At 41.6% G+C, this 20686-nt stretch overlaps 1 protein-coding gene across 2 annotated transcripts in view; it reads left to right on the top strand.

Annotated features, from left to right (window-relative positions):
- The window catches only part of SMPX (small muscle protein X-linked), a 49717-nt gene that overhangs the window by 9453 nt on the left and 19578 nt on the right, over positions 1-20686 (top strand). The window contains exons 3-5 of one of the 2 annotated variants that reach the window (XR_014834599.1): positions 6088-6174; positions 12134-15312; positions 17069-17517. Coding sequence is in view for 1 of the 2 variants with exons in the window: in NM_001078687.2 (NP_001072155.1) it covers positions 6088-6174; positions 12134-12268 (222 nt within the window). In the remaining variant the exon portion in view is untranslated. 2 annotated transcript variants of the gene reach the window in all.

Genomic DNA, 20686 nt, shown 5'->3' with positions numbered 1-20686 from the left:
TTTACTCTTTTCTTTAAATTTAAGAGATTAAAAAAAAAATGAACTTTCATTTGCCTTCTGTTTTTTCTTTGACCTTGGATTGACTTTTTGTTTCTTAGGCAAACCACTGTAATACATTGTTTATGATTTCCAATGCTGGTTTCTTTGAAGTGCAGCCAGAACTTGAAATGTAGCAGTCTGACTCCAGAGTGGTTTCATTGCTACCTCTAGCTGGTGATCTTTGCTTCTCTGCCCAGGGCTCCATATTGGTGACATGAGGCAAGCAGTCATATACTGACTAAAATATGTCATTTTTTTGAGTCTGACATTCACAAGTACTTCAGAAATATAACCTGCCACCAACCAAGTGTACACATTATCTTAATAGCTGTACAGTACATTCTTGAAATTTGCTCTCCCCTGGATGACAAGACTACAGTTGAGTCATTCAGGAAATTATTGAAAAGAACAAAAAGTGTTGAGAACAGAGGAGGAAAAAAAAAAAACCTTTCAGTATGAAACATCATGGGTGAAGAACAGTGGCTGAGTGGGAGTTTCTCAAAATTGTGTTGAGTGGGAAAGTTTTCTGTGTTCTGAATCCATTTCACGTTTCAAGAGTCCCTAAAGGCAAAGAAGTTATGCATTCAAATGATATAGAATTTTATTTTAAAATATGTTGGATGTATTTTAGTTGGCGCCTGCCTGTGTGCCTGTCTTCTAATTAAGGCTAATATATCAAATAAGAAATTTTATTTTTTAATTAGCTATTGGGAAAACACACACACTTCTTTCTGAAAGCCGTCTGTAAATATGTTAGAAATCTCAAAATGCCATAATCCTGCTCCTTTCAGAGAAGGACTAGGACTGTTAGAATAGGAAAGCATCGAAAGAAATACGGCAAAATGCAACCCTATAGGGGTTCCCCTGCACACAGCTGGGAGAAAGGCATAGGGGTAGCTAGCGATTCTGGCAGGAGCAGCTTTAGTCTTGAAGACTAAAGATAGACCCAATGGGGAGTCATCTGAAACAAATATGCAATGGGAGGAAACTCCAAAAGCCTCAGAGATGGAATGGGGACAGAAAGGTAGGGGGAGATGAGAGAAGAATGGCTCTGGAAAGCAAAGTGGACTGGGATTGTCAGTACTCAGTGGCTGGCAGCTATCAGAATCCATCCCACTGGAGAAAGATGTCATCGCATTGTAAGTCACACAGGAGCGGCTGTGGAGGGAGTATTGTTTCCAGAATTCTCAAAGCCTGGAGCCAAGCAGGAGAACAATACAAATAATTAAGGGAGTAGTGGAATTAACTTACAGGGAATTCTTTCTGCTTTTCTTCACCTGGTGAGATCAAGTGTAGTATTCATTTCACATCAGATAGGTCTATTATCAGGGAACTGTATCCTGTTCTGGCAAAAGATGATCTTGTAGATTTTTTCCATTCCCAGCTTCGAGGATGTAACAAATTATGTATAACTCGGGAAAGTGATGCTGCGTCGAGGCATAATTTAAAATATAGAAGATAAATAAATCTCAAGGAGGGAAAAGATGCAAGGGAATATGTTACAAAAGGGAAAAGAAGCTTACTTCCTTTACTTTCATACAGAATCTATACAGAGAAGGAAGTCCAACCTTTTATCAACTCCAGGTCATTGACTTCTGTGTCTGTTTATTTTTTCCTGAAAAAGTAGCTTATATTCCAAACCCATTTTGAGCAGCAAATACCATGCTCAGTTTGCATATGGAAAAGATCGAGTCATGGAGAAGGTATTTTGTTTGTGTTCAAACAGAGCAAGTCAGTAAAAGAGATAAGACTATAACATCAACTCTCTGGCTGATGGAATAAAAACAGAGAGCTATAGGTCTAAACATTTCTATCAACTTCAAGTTATAGGGAATTTTTCTTAGGGCTATAATTTAGTCTATAGTTTGTCACTTAAATATTATCACCCTACAATTATATTAATGAAATGTCTCATCATTTACAAAGCACTCCCCCAAAACTCCCTCAAGGCATACATTAATGACTGGATACCTGACATGTTCATAGGCTACTTTGGAGCCTGTCAATATTTGCTGTCAGAAAACCCATTTAGGTTCCTGGTTTCTTGAGTGATGCCTTAAAGATGAAAAAGCATCAAGCCAGTGAGTTAATGGCTCGTTTTTCAATGTGGCTTTTCTTTGACACCTATCCTAGAATTATCCATTTTGCGTGCCCCCTTTCCAAGGCCATTTTCAAGGTGTAAGTGTGCAATTTAAGAGCTAGTTTAGAGAATGTTAGAGTGGTTAGAGCCAACTGTGGTCAAGCAAAAAGAGCCCTTTGGAGAGGGATTTCATAGAGTGAAAAAGTCTGTCTCTAAGGTCAGGCAGCTTCGAGTTGGAATCCTTGAACTCTTTTGTGACCTTGCGTAAATCATCATGTCGTTCAGAGTCAATTTCTTTATCAGTGAAATGAAGATGATATAATAGTCTGAATCTCAGAAGTTTGTTGTGAGGATGATGGTATTGTGACAACCTAGGCTGAATCTTGGGGTTTGGGGGTGGATAAGGCAGTTTGCGCTGGATTGAAGGGGGAGGAGCAGTAACTGTCCCACAACCTTGTCACCAGGATAAGATGAAAGCTAGTCCCACCCCAACTCTGCCACTTTGTTAAACACACATTTGTTAGCAAACAAGCAGAAACCATTGATACGGTTTGTCTGTGAGGTCAATGAAGCCTCAGTGCTTGTTCCTTTAATTGCCCTCAGTAACTGCCACTGTGCATAAAAGGGTCCTGTGAGGCAGGTGGGGGTTCTGTTATCTCTACTTGGCAACGGCCAGCTCGAAATCCTCTTTATCAATGGCTGGAGACAGGCCCATTCTGGGATCATTCCTCTGAGCTCTGTTTCTAAAGATGCAAGCTATAGGCATCAGATTCTTATACTCAGTTCAGCAGGGTGGGAATTGTCTCTAAAATATTTTAACTGCTCTACATGTCTTAACTTCCTCCAACTTCGTCAACAAAAATGATTTCTTTTTGTTTCTTTTTTTGTTGTTGTCTTTTTTTTGCCATTTCTTGGGCTGCTCCCACGGCATATGGAGGTTCCCAGGCTAGGGGGTCGAATCAGAGCTGTAGCCACCGGCCTACCCAGAGCCACAGCCACGTGGAATCCGAGCCACATCTGCAACCTACATCACAGCTCACAGCAACGCCGGATCCTTAACCCGCTGAGCAAGGCCAGGGATTGAACCCGCAACCTCATGGTTCCTAGTTGGATTTGTTAACCACTGAGCCACTACGGGAACTCCCAACAAAAATGATTTCTAATGCTCATTCCATTATTTCAGTTGTTTTTGACATTTCTTCAAACATTAAAGCCTCAGGTGTTGGTGGAGATAAGGCTAACAGAAAACACTTGGTGTAGCAATCTGAGGAATGTGGTCTTAGGGATATCTGACCATCTAAGCACCCCAGGAGGTTGAACTCCCAACTAGAGCAATAGAGCTCCCTAGAGTTGCAGTTTAAACCAACCTGTGCTTATAAAATATCACACTGTCTATGCTAAAGTGGTTTAAAGCAAATGACAGTCATCTTAAGAATGAACAGAGAAAACACGTTAAATGCACATCAATACTCATCCACTTAGGGATAATCTCCTTCAATGATGGTGAGATTAGGCCCCCAAGTCCCAAGGCACTGCTTATGGCCCAGGGCTTGGGGAAGCACACGGGGTCTGGGCTCCCTACCACCTCAGCCAGAGCAGCTCCACCTTCACCTAGTTTGCATACTAGATACTCTCACAATACTTTTCTTAAAGGAAGCACTTCATGCACAAGAGGTTTGGAAACCATTAATGAAGCACAACATTCATATTTTAAAAATGTGGAAGATGAGACCCAGAGCAGTCGTCACTTTTTCAAGTACAGAGAATCTGTGGCATCTCCTAGCACTGGGCTCTTATTTGCTACCATAAGTCACCCATGTATGATGGAAAGGCTACAGGCATTGCTAAAATCAATCTCTGAACAAGAAAAGGTAGTATTTCCATAGCAGGTGCTTTATTGAATACATTATTATCCTGGATGACCTTTCCCTCTTCCTTTACTGAAAACTACAACCTACCATAGAGCATACACACTTCAGTAAATGGGTTAGTTTAGCAATCAAGTCTTTCAGAAACAATATGTTAGCCTGAACTTCCCATTTGTAAGACGCCCCTTGTAGATACTTAATAAATGAATCAGGGTAGTGGTGATCTAATTAAACTTTTAGCCAATTAACTTTCTTCCAAATAGTTCCTATATCAACTTTTCCCCTCTCATCCAACGTATGGTAATGAAAAGAGCTATTGGTTCAATATACATTATCTTTGGTGAGTCTTATTTACATTGTTTTGACCTTATTTCAGGACCCTAATGATTTTTCATCCAATCTAAGACACTGTCAATTGTAAAATACCAGTATTTTATGTCCTAAGAAATAAAATAAATGTGCCTATTAAAATTTTAAGATAACACTGGTTGTAAGACATATTCTGGTTTCAGAGATATTAAAAGAGGTGCATGTTGGAATTCATGAAGTATGCTACCATATTTGCCACCATATAAGACACATTTCCCCCCTTGTCTTATGCCCCCTCCTCCTTCCACTCTAGGCCATCTGTTATTTCCATTAAGCAGAGGAATAACATAGGAGGCTCAGTGTTAGTTTTCCCAAAATGCTTCCCTCTAAAATTATGCTGCCCTTATATTTTAGCATATACAATATATACTGACCCTAAATACTTCTTGGCCCCAGGAATGGTGATAAACCTGTCTTGATACTCTTTGCGGCTTGATATCAAAGCCACAAACACTTTGAATCTGCGTCCTTTCTGTGGGATCAGCATTATTCTAGTGGGGAAAAAAGTTTTAAAGCCCCTATGTGGAAAACGTCAATTCCCGTTCTCCAGAGCAGAACATAGATCTGCCAGGTTGTGTGAACACGGACACTGGATACTTCCTATGTCCTGAATTAAACATTTCCTTGGCAACAGAGCTCATATCAGGCAGTTCCAAACACCGCACTTGCTAATAACTTTGTTTGGTGTGGTACCAAAATTGTCATATTGTGGTACCAAACTGAGTCATAAATAAGGTAACAAAATATTTTGCTCCCTTTGCTTAGGCATCATTTTCATTCATAACATCTAAGTGCAACTGCAACTTTTCAAGCCCACGTATCCAATTACTCATAAGGCAATACTTTATCTCAAGTGGAAAAGAATTACGTTTTGCCTTTTAAAAAAAAGTCTTAATGCTTGTTTTATGTGACTGATCCTCCTGGGTGAAGATGTTTTTGGTCTGTGTTAAACAGTCTTGCATTTTGATAAAAGGTGAAATATGGGTAAAATTCGAATTCACATGTTTTCTTTCCCCAGGCGGAATTACCGTGTCAGTATTTTACTTACATCGTTTAATGTTTAGCATCTTTCATATTTTCTAGAAGGTATTTTATGCTTACTATGGGTAGATGGAGATTAGTATATCATCTTAATAAAGGACAACAATCTATGAACTGTGATACCCATAAACTTGACTTTCCAGCACCCTCCTGACACACTGACTTACACAGTGGTGTATTGGGGAGAAGGTAAAAGAGTGTTGGTGAGAGACGGAAGGAAGTGCTGGAACAGCCATAGGGCATTATGAAAAGGAAGTGGCGGTTCAGGGGTTCAGGCGGTGTGACTTCCCTCCTCCTGTGGTAAATCCAAAGGACGCTGAAGGAGGGCTAAGGTGTGGGATGGTTTCCTCCTTTCCTGTCATTATATGTTCCTTCCTCATCGTGGAAAGCAGAAAATATTAAGTACCACAGGAGGGCAACAGCCAGAACACACTGTCTTCAAATTCTTCCAGCCAATAGCATATTGTGAAATCACTGCACAGACTTCAGGATGAGTACCAGAAATGTGGAATAAATGGAAGTCCAATTTTCCTTTGCATATTTTTGTACTGTCAGTACAGCAATTTTGAGGTAAAAAGCCTTAAAGATGTACTTTTCAGATTTGTTTTGCCTCACAATGACTCCCATCTCAGAGTGTCATTGCAGTTTCTTACTCTTCTTTAGTTAAAGCTTCCCTGTTTTTTCTTTTAGGCAAATATCAATATTCCGATGGGAGCCTTTCGGCCAGGAGCTGGGCAACCCCCCAGAAAAAAAGAATGTACCCCAGAAACAGAGGAGGTGAGGAAAACTGAGCTGCCTGTCTTTCTCCTCTCCATCCTGATTAGAGGGGGGCAGAGGCAAGGCGAAGGCCAGCTTTCAGGGACCAGGAGGGCACAAGAGGACGTGGGTCAAGGAGTCATTGCGTATTACAGACATTTCTTTGACTGTACTGCTCAATCAGCCACAAAACACACTGCCCCTCACTGCTCTTCAGCTAAATCTAAGTGCCTGGCACAGTTAGTTGAAGATGCCGAGTTTAGTATCTGGTTTATTGATTGATTGTGTGTGTGTGTGTGTGTGTGTGTGTGTAAAGGAGGGGGGGACCCTCTCACATGCTCTAGGTCCACAAATGTCACTAACTCGCTACATTTTCACTCCGGAGCTTTTACTGAATCGAGCAGGATGTGTGTAGTACAACTTCTGGTGAGTGATGAATCCCCGAGGGAGTGCAGGTAAGAAGCACATTAAATGACTTGTGGATTCAAATAAAAACCCCCAATCTCTGGCTATATCCTTTGGAAAGAGGAACTTCCAAGGGAGTCTATCGATTTCTGCATTTTCCCCCTCCCACTAATTATTTACCTTTCCTCCGAATTCAAATACCCAGTCTTCTAAAACAGGGGCTAAAATTAATATATTATATATTTCTTCCTCAATTGTGACTTTTCTAATGAAACCTGGAAGGTCTGATTCTGGAAAAAAAAAAAGGTAAGGTCTTAGAGTATTAAATAAAGTCACAGGGCATTGCAAAGTGTATCATTTTTTTAAAGGTGAAAAACTTTTTTTTAAAAACTCTTGTAGATGACCTTTTAGGTAGGTATTTGTTCCAAAAGAACACTTATCACCATTTCAAAATTTCCTAATAAAACTTTGGTTGTTCTGCATCTAATCTGTTATTTCTCATAAATAATTCTTGATGTGGTCCCAAGTTAGTGGTTCCAGCCTCCAAAAATAGAAAGATAATTTCTGAAAGGAGGAGATGGAGTATTTCAGTGATATCGCCAAGTTCTGGAATTTCAGTCGCCAAGTCACTCTTGATGAATAACAAATTTTGAACATATAAGCTGAAATGACCCAGCCCTACTCTGCTTCCATGGTACATAATTTCAAGTTCCTTTTTTTTTTTCTTTTTTGGCAACCCCGCGGCATATGGAGTTCCTGGGCCAGGGATCAGATCCCAGCCACAGTTGCAGCCTACACGGCAGCTGTGGCCATGCCTGATCTCTAACCCACTGTGCTGGGCCGGGGATCAAACCTGTGTCCTGGTGCTCCAGAGATGCCACCAACCCCATTGCGCCACAGCAGGAACACCCTTCACTGCAAGTCCTGCTGCTGCTAACTTGGCCACCCAGTTAACTCATGACCATGAATTCTCCCTCTGGGACTCTGGTCAAGTATTTGAGTCACTAAAATACAGGCCCCTCCATTCCTCAGAGGGTTGCTGGGAGGGAAGAGTTGGTGATATCATGGACATGGCATAACCTATTCAATTCATAGCAGCTATTCAATAAATGGCTGTTCAGCGATTGACTGAATTATCCAATTTTTATGAAGGACTCCTAGGCCTGTTATTTCGCATATTGTTAGAAAAAGGCACAGGGAGGTAGAAGGGAGAGCAGAAAGGAATTCTTCCTACACCTCTCTTTATCTGTCATTAGCTTTTCTTGCCGTGCTTCTTCATGATCTATGACTGTCATAACCACAGCAAGCAGTTGCAACGTAGCTTGACTCTCTTTTCTCACTAAATTGACTGTTGTGACTGGTTTTTTTTTTTTTTTTTTTTTTTTTTTTTTTTGGAGGCTTGCACCTCATCTGCCCTCTGTGGTACAGGTGGGCTTCGCTTCCTCTCTGCAACTGGTACTTGCCTCCACACAAGTGTCCCAGTTAAGGGGTTGGGAAAGCACTTTGTTCTCACTCTTGCCTTCTCCCCAGTCTGATGGTTCCACACATTTTAAAATGGCCAAGAATTGATACCGCCTGGGTTATGAACACCTACTTTATGACCAGCCATGTAAACAAATGGCCAAACAACATTCTTCGCAGGATGAAGGGAGTGAGGTATCCCCAGAGATCCAGAGACCCCAGCAGTGTTTCTGGAACTGAGCTACCCTTTTCTCATGGGTCGGGAGGGTGGTGAGGGGTGGCATTCCCTTATTTTAAGAGCAGAAATGAACTCTCAGGACTTGTGGGGTCTTAGGGATGGGTGGGATCTAATGACTCAAGTTCTGGACTGGACCTTGGAGTGAGTTTCTCATGGAAACAATATTGCGAGGGGAGCAGTTAGGCAGCTTGGCTTGGCTACAGGACCCAGCCACCTTTTGCCACTTGAAACGGATAAAATGGAATCTGAATTCAAGTAACGTATACAGTCCCACATTTCTCTACTATCCAGTTTGAAAATTTGCAATTGCTTACTTTTCTAGATTTGGGACCCATTGGCTAGCTTTGCATTAAGATAATCACTATCTGAAGTGGAGGTCATAGCACGCCATCCCTGAGCAGAACAGACCACCTCTATCACTGCCAGCATCATCCCCATCTCAATGCTGATGCCATCACAGACCTGAAGAGGAAGAGGTACCCCAGCAGGAAGCCAGGACGAGCCTTTGGCCATCTCTGTCTCCTTGGCCCAGCCAGAACTTGGCATGTGCCCAAGACAGAGGCCTTACAACCACATCCCAATAAGCAGGGCCAGTCTTTTGCCTAAGAAAAGGCAGCTGCTTCACTAAAGTGATTTGAAGGGTAATGATGAGCCCCTATTCTGCCTCCCAAATCTCTCTTTTGACGGAAATGCCATCATTATTACTACACCACAATATAGCGTGTTGGGATTTTCTGTTAATGATTTCCCACTCCACCTGGTCCCATTAACGATGCAAACCACTATTTAATTCTGGTCTCACTACTTCCTGGCCATGAGGCCACAGGCAATTTCTTACTCCTTTTCCCTGCCTTGTGCCTCAGTTTCTTCAACTGTCAAATAGAAATAATAATGGTATCAGACTGAGGATTGATGTGAGGATTAAATGAGTTAGTCGGTGTAACTTAGAAGAGCTAGTGGTGTGTTTGCTGTTATTATTAAGCCTTCAGTGTTTGCGCATAATGAGTATATGCACCACTCGTAACAATGAGTAAGTAGTGTCTTACATAGGAGAGTTTAGGGGAAAATCCAGTAGGGCATCTGGTAGTAAAGAGGAAGATGAAGGTGAGATAGCTGGAAAATGGTTCACCATTTTGCTGAATTTTTGCAAATACTCTGTCATCCCCAAGAGGGACATTTCCCCTTGACAATAGCCATTCCTGAAATGGGAATGGCACAGAGGCCTATAAGCTTTCTCTCAAGCATTCTTGATCTAAACCAAAGAATGTCTTCCACATCCCTTCTCACTTCAAATTATCTACTTACAAAAGAAAAGCAAACATTCTTAGCCAAATGGGGCCATCTGGACCCTGCCTGTTCATGCCTTAATTTATCATAATCCTTATAACAAATTCATAGAAGAAATGGAAACTGATTCAATTATTTTTTAAAAGATGAGAGGATTCAATTAAGAATATGCACCACCACCAACCCCCTTGCTGACTCAATATCTTAATACCTACTTATTAAATACATCTACTTATAATTTTCCATTATATGTGACCTTACCAAATCAGGTGCTCCAAGTCTTACCTTGATAAATAAAAAATGGTGCACTGAGATTTTAATAAATTTCAAGGAAAGTGCCTCATGTTAAATAGTTTCATCCTTTATCTGTGTATGCTCGCACAATAAATGTTTGCACACGGACGCATAACTGCACACTTTGGTTTTATAATGTGCCAATCTAGCACATTTTGATATTAGAAAGCTAGTGACTGTGACTTACCTCGGAACTTAACAGAAGGAATTGGCAATATTTTTCTCCTTCATGCTTCTTTATTAAGATCTACCCAGGTAAGAACCATGGGAACATGTATAAGTGAAGAAACATTCTTCATTTCAATGCTACACATTTTTTTAAAAAAAGCACTTTATAGCCTTGTTTAAAATTTCTTCCCAAAAACCTAACAAAGAACATTTTGGAATTCCTTGTCCTCCAAGTGGATGTTTAATAGTTTTAACCATTGCTTCTAAACTTGCATTTATAAATGATGAATACGTGTGCATGATGAAAGGAAGCTGAGGCTATGGGTCTGTACATTGGCCTGGGGAAGCCATATTTTCCAGATATTTACAACAGGTACTGTCTACATCCAATTACTTTATCATTTCGTGTGGGTGACACGTTAGCTATTTCATCAGCACTCTGCTAGATTCAAAGAAAATGACTATTGGAAAAACCATTAGCCTTTAGTAGAAGAAGAGCACCTCAAAATTGTTTATTTCTACTCATCCCCTCAAATAAGCAATTTAAAAACGTTTTTTGTAAAGGACACATCTACCAAATAATTGTTCAAAGTTGGGAAAGCTTGACCACTTTCTTCCCTTTCCCATGGTAGAAGCCAGATGAGGGATAAAGCAAAGCAGCTTCTTTAATACCCATGTGATGGCCTGCTGGTGCTGCAGGGGCGTAGGGCTTGAACCTGGGGCAAAAACGTGTGATTTCTTAATTTCCTTTCACAGAACTGTATTGGTTTACTTGGTTGTTGGTCCAGCAGGTGGCGCCCTGCCAGCCTCACACGGGGCCTGTGTTAGCTTGGGTCCTCCAGGAAGCCAACCCACAGAGGGGATTAGGCGAAATATTTACTGGGGGAAAACAATTGTCAGGCAAGATGGGAGGGTCATTAGACCACGTTGCAGGTGAAGGAGCCTGGGACAGAGGGTTGGGCGGAAGCCTCTTAGGGGGCAGTGCTGTTCAAAGGCCTAGCTCACCCAGGATAGACCCGCCTTAGGATCCTGTGACACTCAGTCATTGGCCACAGGCAGCCGTGGGAAGTGTGACCTCAGCATGGTGATGGGCGGGTTTCAGGGCCAAGCAGCTGGCCTGTCACTCAATTATCCTCCCTGCAGGAAACTGATCAGTGAGGCGTGCTCTTGTGGCTGCCACAGAGATCAAATGTTCCTCCAACACTCTTGTTCCAAAGCCCTGGAGATTATGCCTGCCACCACTAGCAAATAGGAGGAAAGAACTAACCAGCAAGCTTCAGAAGTAATGAGATGGCGTTCTAGGAGCCTCACACAGCAATGGAGCTGTTAATATGTTTGTTTGGTGTGTGTACAAGGGGCACAGATTGGTCGCTATGGTACATGCTCGGGATTAATCAACTAAACAACAATCAACAAGCAGGCCTGTGCCCTTGCGTTTGTGTACCAGGCATTGGAGGAGCCATTAAAAAAAGTATAGGATGTGGTTTTGCCCTAAAGTGGCAACAATGCAGAAACATAAAATGACAGAAAATTTAAAATACTTTCCAAAGCGGGAGAGGAGAGCCAGGCCTCATCTGCTGCTCCCTCCCTCCTATCTCGCCCATATTCAAAGAGGTTTTGCTTATGTCAGTTTCCTTTGTTTATGCTTCTCAGAAATGTCATTGGAACAAAGGCTGGCGGCCATTGCACCCCAAATAAAAAAATGATCCTGGACCAAATCATTGTTAGAGCCAGCGGTGTACTAATAGCCCACACACCTCTGCCTTTCAGGCATATTATGATACCAAATTCAGTTTGATCTTGTAAGATGCTTCTCTTGGAAACACAAATCCTTATACCTAGTGGTCTTTTACATTAGTTATCAGACACTGAACGGTACTCTTATGTTTAAAGTCACGGGGAAATGACTTGTTTTCTTCTTTCAACTTTATTCCTTTACAAACTTTGGGAGATCTTTTTGGAAGTCTGAGGGTGTCACAACAGGACAAGAAAGAGTCACTCTGCTAGAACTAGACCTTGATATTATTCTTGTTTGAAATTTTTTCTGCTTCATGTCCGTCACCCAGAGGGACCCCATGTCTTTTAGGAATGAGCTGACTGACTCTCTCCTTTTTCTCCCCCCTTCAGGCTGTTCTTCCTACTTCAGATGAGGAGAAGAAGCCAATTCCAGGAGCAAAGAAACTCCCAGGACCTGCGGTCAACCTATCGGAGATCCAGAACATTAAAAGTGAACTGAAGTACGTCCCCAGAGCTGAACAGTAGTTGGAAGAAAAAAAGGTGAGTGAAAAACTATTTTCTTTGTCTCAAAAAGACCACTATAAAAACTGTTTACGGAAGCCTTCCGCCAAGGAGTCTGGAATTCCAGAAGTCTTTACTAAGTATCAGAGCCTTCAAGTTAGACCAGTATTTCTGGCGCAAAGGTTTTCTGGTATGTAAACCCAAGCTTTTACGCCCATCTTATTCCAAATCCAGTCAGAGGGCCATTGAGGCTATGTGCCTTCCACCCCCTTTCTGGTCACCTTTTTAATTAGGGAATGATGGAGTTGAGAGGGGAAAGACGCTTGGCTGGGGGCCTTGAGGAGCTTTTGATCTTGGCGCCCAGGGAGCCCTCCCTCATTGCATACCTATTTCCCCACCCAGATGTACCAAAGAGTGATGAGCTCCTTTCTGAGTTGGAGGATCAGAGGAGCAAGGAGCTAAGGAGGTTTGGTGGTAACCCAGGTAGAGGTAAGGCATACCGAGAGGACCCTGTGATGACCCTGGAGGTAGAGGAGGGAAGGGCAGGCTCAAACTCTACCTGTTACCCCAACAGGCGCTGCAAGCAGGGCCTGTGACTGTATTTTCATTTTAACCGGATCTGTTAAAAAAAATGTGAGTTCCTGTCATGGCTTAGCAGTCAAAAACCCAACTTGTAACCACGAGGACATGGGTTCAATCCCTGGCCGCACTCGGTGAGTTAAGAATCTAGCATTGCCATGAGCTGTGATGTAGGTCACAGATGCAGCTCAGATCCTGTTTTGCTGTGGCTGTGGGGTAGGCCAGCAGCTACAGCTCTGATTCGACCACTAGCCTGGGAACTTCCATGTGCCACATGTGCAGCCCTAAAGAGCAAAAAACAAAAACAAAAACAACGTGGTGCCGGGATAAGGGCTCAGCCCCACTCTTCAGTGGCAGACCTGATGCCTGCAGTCTCTTACGGGATGTCTGTCAGCAGAGGGCTTGTGGAATTGGCCCAAGTCATCACTCTTTCACCTGTGAGACCCTGGGAGCAAATCCACTTTATCCAACATTACTGCAGCCCACAGCATCCCACAGTGTATTCCATTTCTAAAGCCCAAGTTTAGGCCTAGATGAGAGGAATCTAAACTGGGAATGTAAAACATATTTTTCTGGCTGACCATCCATTCATTTGTTCATTCATCCACTCGTTTATTAAAGTAAGATTTACTGAGTATCTGCTATATGCTAAACACGAGACACACACACACTAATTAATTATCATGGGCCAGATACCGTGCGAAGAGCATTCCATCCATTGTTTCTTTAGGCCCCATGATACCCAGTATCACGGCTGCTCTCGAGATGAGGGTGCCTGCCCTCGAAGTCAGTGCTGCTACCTACTTAATATACTGCTTCACCCCTTCCTCACACAGTACCTTCCAGATAGATTGCACACTCCCTGGAAGTATTAGGGTGAAATCTTCTGACCACATAGGTGGCACAGCCAAGCAGAACAACGGGGCCCTACTGTGTCCTCGGTTAACACAATGAAGAGCAGGCGTTCTGTGAGACAATCCCCTGCGGGGTGGCAATGTTACTTGTGTCACCCTTTTGCTGATTTACTAGGACATGTGCGAGTAAGTTTTGTCGAAAAGGTTTCTTCGTAGTGCAGTGAAAGAGAGGAACTATTTCGAGTTAAAAGAACAGAGCAGTATCTAGTGTTTTCAACACAGTTACATGAAAGAACAAAGGAATAAGATTAAAACACAGTGGATTCTTTGACCATAGCGTGAATCCCAGGAAACTGGATGGGGACAAAGTGATGTGAGCAGGAACTGACTGGAAGCATGGCCACATACACGTGTTATTAATGATGACAGAATGAAACAAACTGATGACTAAGTATCGTTATGCTCAGTCCCGCTTGGGTTGCCAAACTGCGATGAAATATTCCAATATACTTGGGATGAAGCTGCAGAGCTTTCTTGTGAGAAGTCCCACAGAAGTGAAATGGACTTTTGGTAGCATTTCTTATCATCCTTCCAACAAGGCTGCTCAGTTAGACACATGAAATTTTAATGCAAACTTTAAAGGGTTTTGCCTTTATGAAATATGTGTTGACCTAAATTTAACCCCAGTTCCAGTTTCAGAAAAATTTGGTTTTGAAGATTCAAAGGAATCTGCTTTAAAATTAGTTCAGAGAGGATCTTGCAGTGTTATTCAGCAGTAAGGTTGATTCTGTAGCCTTGGATCTATGGTTATAGTGACAGGGAATAATACCAACTTGATAAAATATCAAAGAGGTATCAGAGTATCCAGAATACATTTTTATTACTTCATTTTCTAAGAGAAGGCTTTAATAATTCGTCTCTCCTGGACAAATTCTAATAATGCAAAGCTACTTAGAGAGACCCATTTGTCCTTATTCTACAGGAGTGGGAAAACCTAATTTGCAGAGGTAATTGATCAGAATTCCCAGTGAGTACAGTCATTGTTGTAAGCCAAGGAGTGAGCTTTATTTCTTGCAGGAGATATAGTAAGCTGGTTTGTTTTTGACTCATCAATTCGTCTGCAAATCTGTCAGATTTTGAGACTTCCATGGGCATGGTTTATAGTCACAGAGGGAGAACATTTCTTCATGTTGATTGATTCAGTCGACTTATAAGCAATAAATACCCTGACCAGCCATCATTTAGCCCCTCACTGGTTGGATTTGATTTTTTCCTTTTGGGGCCACCATGTATTGTTCAATGATTTAATCAAACAGATCACTGTTTGACAACTGAGTGAATAAGTCCATAGTACCCAACTACGAAAACCATAAGACTCAAAGTCTAGGTTATAACTGTTAGAATATTTTAGACATAAGACAGAGAAGCGCCTTCTGGCTAAGATCGGCACTTCCTTTTAAATGGGGTTTCAGATTCTTTCCTTGCCCTGTGTCATGGCTAGAACTGTTCATTAAAATCAATAAAAACACTATAGGACAAGAATCAGAAAGGCCAATGACTAGCCAGTTAGAGATCAGTAATCATGGCTTGTGGCAAAGGACTTAGAACATAGACCTCATCAGAAACCACAACCAGGCAACACGGAGACAGTACATACCAGGTTAAGACCAAGAGACAAAGGAGAATTCCAAATGGGGTCCTAATCCATCCTGGAACAGGCCAGGGTAGGAAAGGTCAGATGTTCAGCCAAGTACCTCTCAGGATTCTCCTGGCTATAATTTAAGGTGGCCAGATGGTGATTTAAGCAAGCTCAGGAGCCAGATGAAGAGACATGATCAGCAGCAAGGTCTGAAAACCAAGAGCCCTCCCACACTCCTATGCCTGCTTGTTTGCTGCATGATCAGGAATCCCTCATCTCATGGCCACCGTCAAAAGCCACTGCCAGCTTGTTTGCTTGTAGCTGCAGCAGATGCCACCTCAGACTTCACAGACAGGGTTCTGGGGAGCCTGGAGGAAGGCTAAGGACTGGTATCCAGTAGATTTGGCATCCACTTCTGCTCCCTCTCAACTCTCAGATCAGACCACAGGTGCCCAGTAAAGAACTTCTGTAATTAGCTTCTGTACCATGGGCACTTTCTTCATTCTGGTCCCTATACTCAGGATACTTACATCTTAATGGAAAGATAAAAATAAAGTACTTCAAAAAGTAGCTAACAATTCAAGAATTAGATAGCAGCTCAGTGATTCAAGATATCCTATGGCTGTTTGTGACCCACTAACAAATTAGGCAGTAGAGCAAAGCCCATGTCACAGCTTACTAGAGGAGGACCTCATTGTGATTTGGCGTCAGGGACAATTTCAAGAGGGTGATGGGGATAGAATGGTTTTAAAAGAGGCTCAGAAATAACCTCTGGACATAGGGAAATGTCCAGAGCATCATTAATGTACTAGCCTGCTGAGACCAAAGAGTTCCTTTTGGGCAATACTTTCTAGACTTTTGGGGCAGAGCAACATACCACAACCTGCCTGTACCATCTCTTCTCTTTTTTGCAGCAGTAAAAGAACTCAATGATAACAAAGAATTAGAGAGGAACAAAATAAGTATCTAAGTATTAGCAATGCAGCAATTATGAGCAAAATGACTAACAAAGATAAACCCTAAGAATAATTCTACAATTATGTTAATAAACAGAAAGACAGCAGCAAGTGAAAGCCCTGGGACCAATGAAGCACTAGAAAGAAATTGTTCTGAAGTTCCTCCCCTCTGTGTTCGACATTTCGGCACAGCCAATGTGTTGTGCACAATCAGACCTTATGATTATGGACTAAACGAGGGCTTTAAAATGCAAAGTTGTGATAATCCATAATAACTCACTTAGCAGCTTTTGGACATGTATATAACTGAAAGTATATGGAACTGATTCTCATTTTCCTGTAAGAAATGGGGAAAGCATTTGCATTTTGGAAACAGGGAGTCTTTTGAAGTCACCCCATGGTCATTGGACCATACTTTGAGAAAGAGTGCCCTAGGACAATAAATAAGAGTGAATTGGAATGATCTCCAAGTCTTGTAAGCCATAAGCAGCCACATGCTCTAAAGTTAGTCTCTATTCCATACTCGCATTGGCTAACCAGTCTTGATTCTAGATTTTGTAGATTTAAAAAGAACTATAGTAATGCCCTGTAGTGGGAGGCATGCCTTCTACATCCAGCCCTCTGCCCTACCCTGGCGTCTTTTGTTTATACTGTCACAATCCTTACCAAAGTGATGTATAACTTTTATTTTCTTTTTGTTTCTTTTTTTGTTGTTGTTGCTTTTTAGGGCTGCAACCGCAGCATACAGAAGTTCCCAGGCTAGGGATTGAATCAGAGCTGCCGGCCTACACCACAGCCACAGCAATGCCATATCCTTAACCCACTGAGAAGTGCCAGGGATCGAAGCTATATCTTCATGGATACTAGTTGGCTTCGTTACTGCTGAGCCATGAAAGGAACTCCAGGTTTTCTTTTTTATTTTCTTCATGATGCCAGGATATAGCTTCTTAAAGGCTGGGACATCTGATACATCTTGAGCACACATGCTTTGTTACTAGCGCCCTGACCACAGTAAGTCCAGTGTCCCCTAGAAATGTGTTCTTGTAGACTTTCCGAGTCTTTGAATTCTCAGATAGATTACTGCTTAAAAGCTAGCCTAGCTTCTCTCTTAAGGACTGAAAGTAACACTGTGACCATGATCAGTAAAGAGCTCAGAAATTTGACTTTAATTATTTGATTATAACTATTCCTCTGGGAAACTGAAAAATTAGGGAAAATGTCAAGTTTAGCTCATCAACCTCAAAAGGGGAGAAAATATGTAAATCCAGAAGAAAGAAATTTAATTTTCATGAGTTCTTTGGCTTTATTTTTCAAAGAACATCTATGTCCAGATAAGACATATTTTCCAACCAATCATCCAGAGAGATGCCATCTCTGTTAGAGGAGAACATAAGGTGTGTATTACTCTTAAATGTTAAGCATTATGCATCATGGTCTATCTTGCTGATTCAAAGGCTAATTTCAAAAATGCTGGCAGAAGGGCAAATTGATATACTCAGACAGTTGATGAAGTGTGTTTAGCACTGAACAACAGACCTCCAAAAGACATGAAAAAAAAAAGCTGACAGAATTGAAGGGAGAAATAAACAACTGGATGATAATAGCAGACAACTTCTGCAATACTTCACTTTCAACAGTGAATCAAGCAACTAGACAGAAGATGAAAAAGGAAATTATCTCCATCTGTTTGGGCCAGTATAAAAGAATACCATAGACTGGGTGGTTTATAAACAACTGAAATTCATTTCTCACAGTTCTAGAGACTGAGGAGTCCAAAGTCAAGGCACAGCAGATTTGGGGCCTGGTGAGAACTTGCTTCCTGGTTTATAGGTAGCCATCTTCTCTCAGTGTTCTCACACGGCAAGGAAGCTCTCTGGAGTTTCTTTTATAAGGGCACTAATTCCCATTAATGAGGGATCCACCCTTATGACCTCTTCACCTTCACAAAAGCTCAACCTCCTAATAACATCGCACTGTGGATTAGGTTTCAAGAGATGAATTTGAGGGAGGGCATGACATAGACATTCAGTCTATAGCAGAAATAGAAAACTTGAGCAACACTACAAATCAGCTAGACATAACTGACATCAGCAGAACATTCCACCCAACAACAGCAGAGTACACATTCTTCTCAAGTACACATATGACACATTGTCCAGGACTGTTTTCATGTTAGACCATGAAACAAATCTCAGTAAATTTCCAAGGGCCAAACTCATGGCAATTATGTTCGTAGACTACAATGGAATAAAATTAGAAATCAATAACAGAAAGAAGTTTGGGAAATTTACAAGTTATAGTACTTAAACAACACACTCCTAAATAACCAGTGAGTCAAAGAAGAAATCACAAGGGAAATTAGAAAATACTTTGGGAGTTCCCCTAGTGGTGCAGTGGTTAACGAATCCGACTAGGAACCATGAGGTTGCGGGTTCGGTCCCTGCCCTTGCTCAGTGGGTTAAGGATCCGGCGTTGCTGTGAGCTGTGGTGTAGGTCGCAGACGCGGCTCGGATCCCGCGTTGCTGTGGCTCTGGCGTAGGCCGGTGGCTACAGCTCTGATTCGACCCCTAGCCTGGGAACCTCCATATGCCGCGGGAGCGGCCCAAAGAAATAGCAAAAAGAAAAAAAAAAAAAAGAAAGAAAAAAAAATACTTTGATACAAATGAAAATACAAGATACCAAACTGTGGCATGTAGCAAAAACACTGCTTAGAGAGAAATTAATAGTTGTAAATGCCTATGTTAAAAAAGAAGAAATAGCTCAAATCAATAACCAACCAATCGGAGTTCCCGTCATGGCTCAGTGGTTAACAAATCGACTAGGAACCATGAGGTTGCAGGTTCGGTCCCTGGCCTTGCTCAGTGGGTTAAGGATCCACCATTGCCTTGAGCTGTGGTGTAGGTCGCAGACGTGACTCGAATTTACCGGCAGCTACAGCTCTGATTCGACCCCTAGCCTGGGAACCTCCATATGCTGTGGGAGTGGCCCAAGAATTGGCAAACAAACAAACAAACAAACAAAACCCAATCAATCAAGTCAACATTAGCAGCTCCACATTTGGGGACCATGCCCTTCATCATCTGAGAGCAAGCTTAACCCATATCTACATAAATGGCAGATGATGAAGCTGATGCATGAACGGGAAACATCAGCTCTTTCAGTTAAAATGTACTAAAAAAATCTATTTGTATAAACACTATAATAGAAGCTGGGACATAAAAAGTAATCACCTATAAGATCACCAATTAGCATAATACGTTGGTATTTTCCCTTCTAGTCTTTCCCCCTGCATTTACATGTGGGATGCAGTATGACTGAATTGCTAAAAATATGAGGCTTGAGGTCATGAAGACTTGGTCTCTTCTACCTTTGCAACTTTGAGCTCCATGTCTTTATTTCCTTGTTTCATAAAAAGTAGAAAATGGTATCTTCCTCATAGGGTTTAGGATTAGGGAGACGTGAAGGATTAAAGGATGCATTTTAAAAACTATCTCCAGGAGTTCTCACTGTGGCACAATGGAATCTGCCCTGTCTTGGGAGCGCTGGGATGAAGGTTCAATCCCTGGCCCGGTGCAGTGGGTTAAGGATCTGGCATTGCCATAGCTGCGGCTTAGGTCACAACTACAGCTCAAATCTGATCCCTGGCCTGGGAACTCCATATGCCATGGGGCAGCCAAAAAAATAAAATAAGAAGTGTGTCCAGGGATAGCATCTGGGAACTGGTTCTCCTCTTGCTTTTTTCTCACATAGCATCATTCACAGTACATGTATGGTCTTGTATCTTGCTTTTCTACTTTACATTTTGTCGTAAGAGCATTTTTCCAGTGTTATTGAAAAATAATTGACATCACTATGTATGTTTAAGGAATAGAGCTTGATGGTTTCGCTTGCATATATTGTGAAATGACTAGAGAAATCGGTTCAACTAATATTCAGCATCTCATATAGATGACGGTAAAAATGAAAGAAAGAAAATACATTTTGTCCTTGTGATGAGAACTCTTAGGATTTACTCTCTTAACTTTCCTATGTATCACACAGCAGTGTTAACTCTAGTTACCATGTTGTACATTACATCCCTAATGCTTATTTATCTTTTAACTGGAAATTTGTAACTTTTGACCACCATCCTCCAATTCCCCCTCCCACCCTCTGCCTCTGGTAAACCACATATCTGATCTTTTTAAGCATGTGTGTGTGTTAGATTCCACATATAAGTGAGATCATATAGTATTTGTCTTTCTCTATCAGAAGAATTTATGTTACTTTGTAGCTTTCAGAATTAAGATGATTTATTTCTCATAGTCTTTGACTTAACATGACTTCATAACCTTTTCCCTCTGTCAAAAGACAGAGGACTGTTTATTGTTTTACCTAGAACTAAACTTTAAAAAAAAAAAAAAAAAAACCCGAA

The sequence above is a fragment of the Sus scrofa genome, chromosome X (genome assembly GCF_054392235.1).
Source record: "Sus scrofa isolate SSC_HxYL_T2T_F1_AM1 chromosome X, Sscrofa_HxYL_maternal_Yorkshire_Landrace_v2.0, whole genome shotgun sequence".
Classification (NCBI taxonomy): Eukaryota; Metazoa; Chordata; class Mammalia; order Artiodactyla; family Suidae; genus Sus; species Sus scrofa.
Note: the sequence above shows the minus strand (reverse complement) of the source record. Positions and strands in the feature narration are given on the sequence as shown.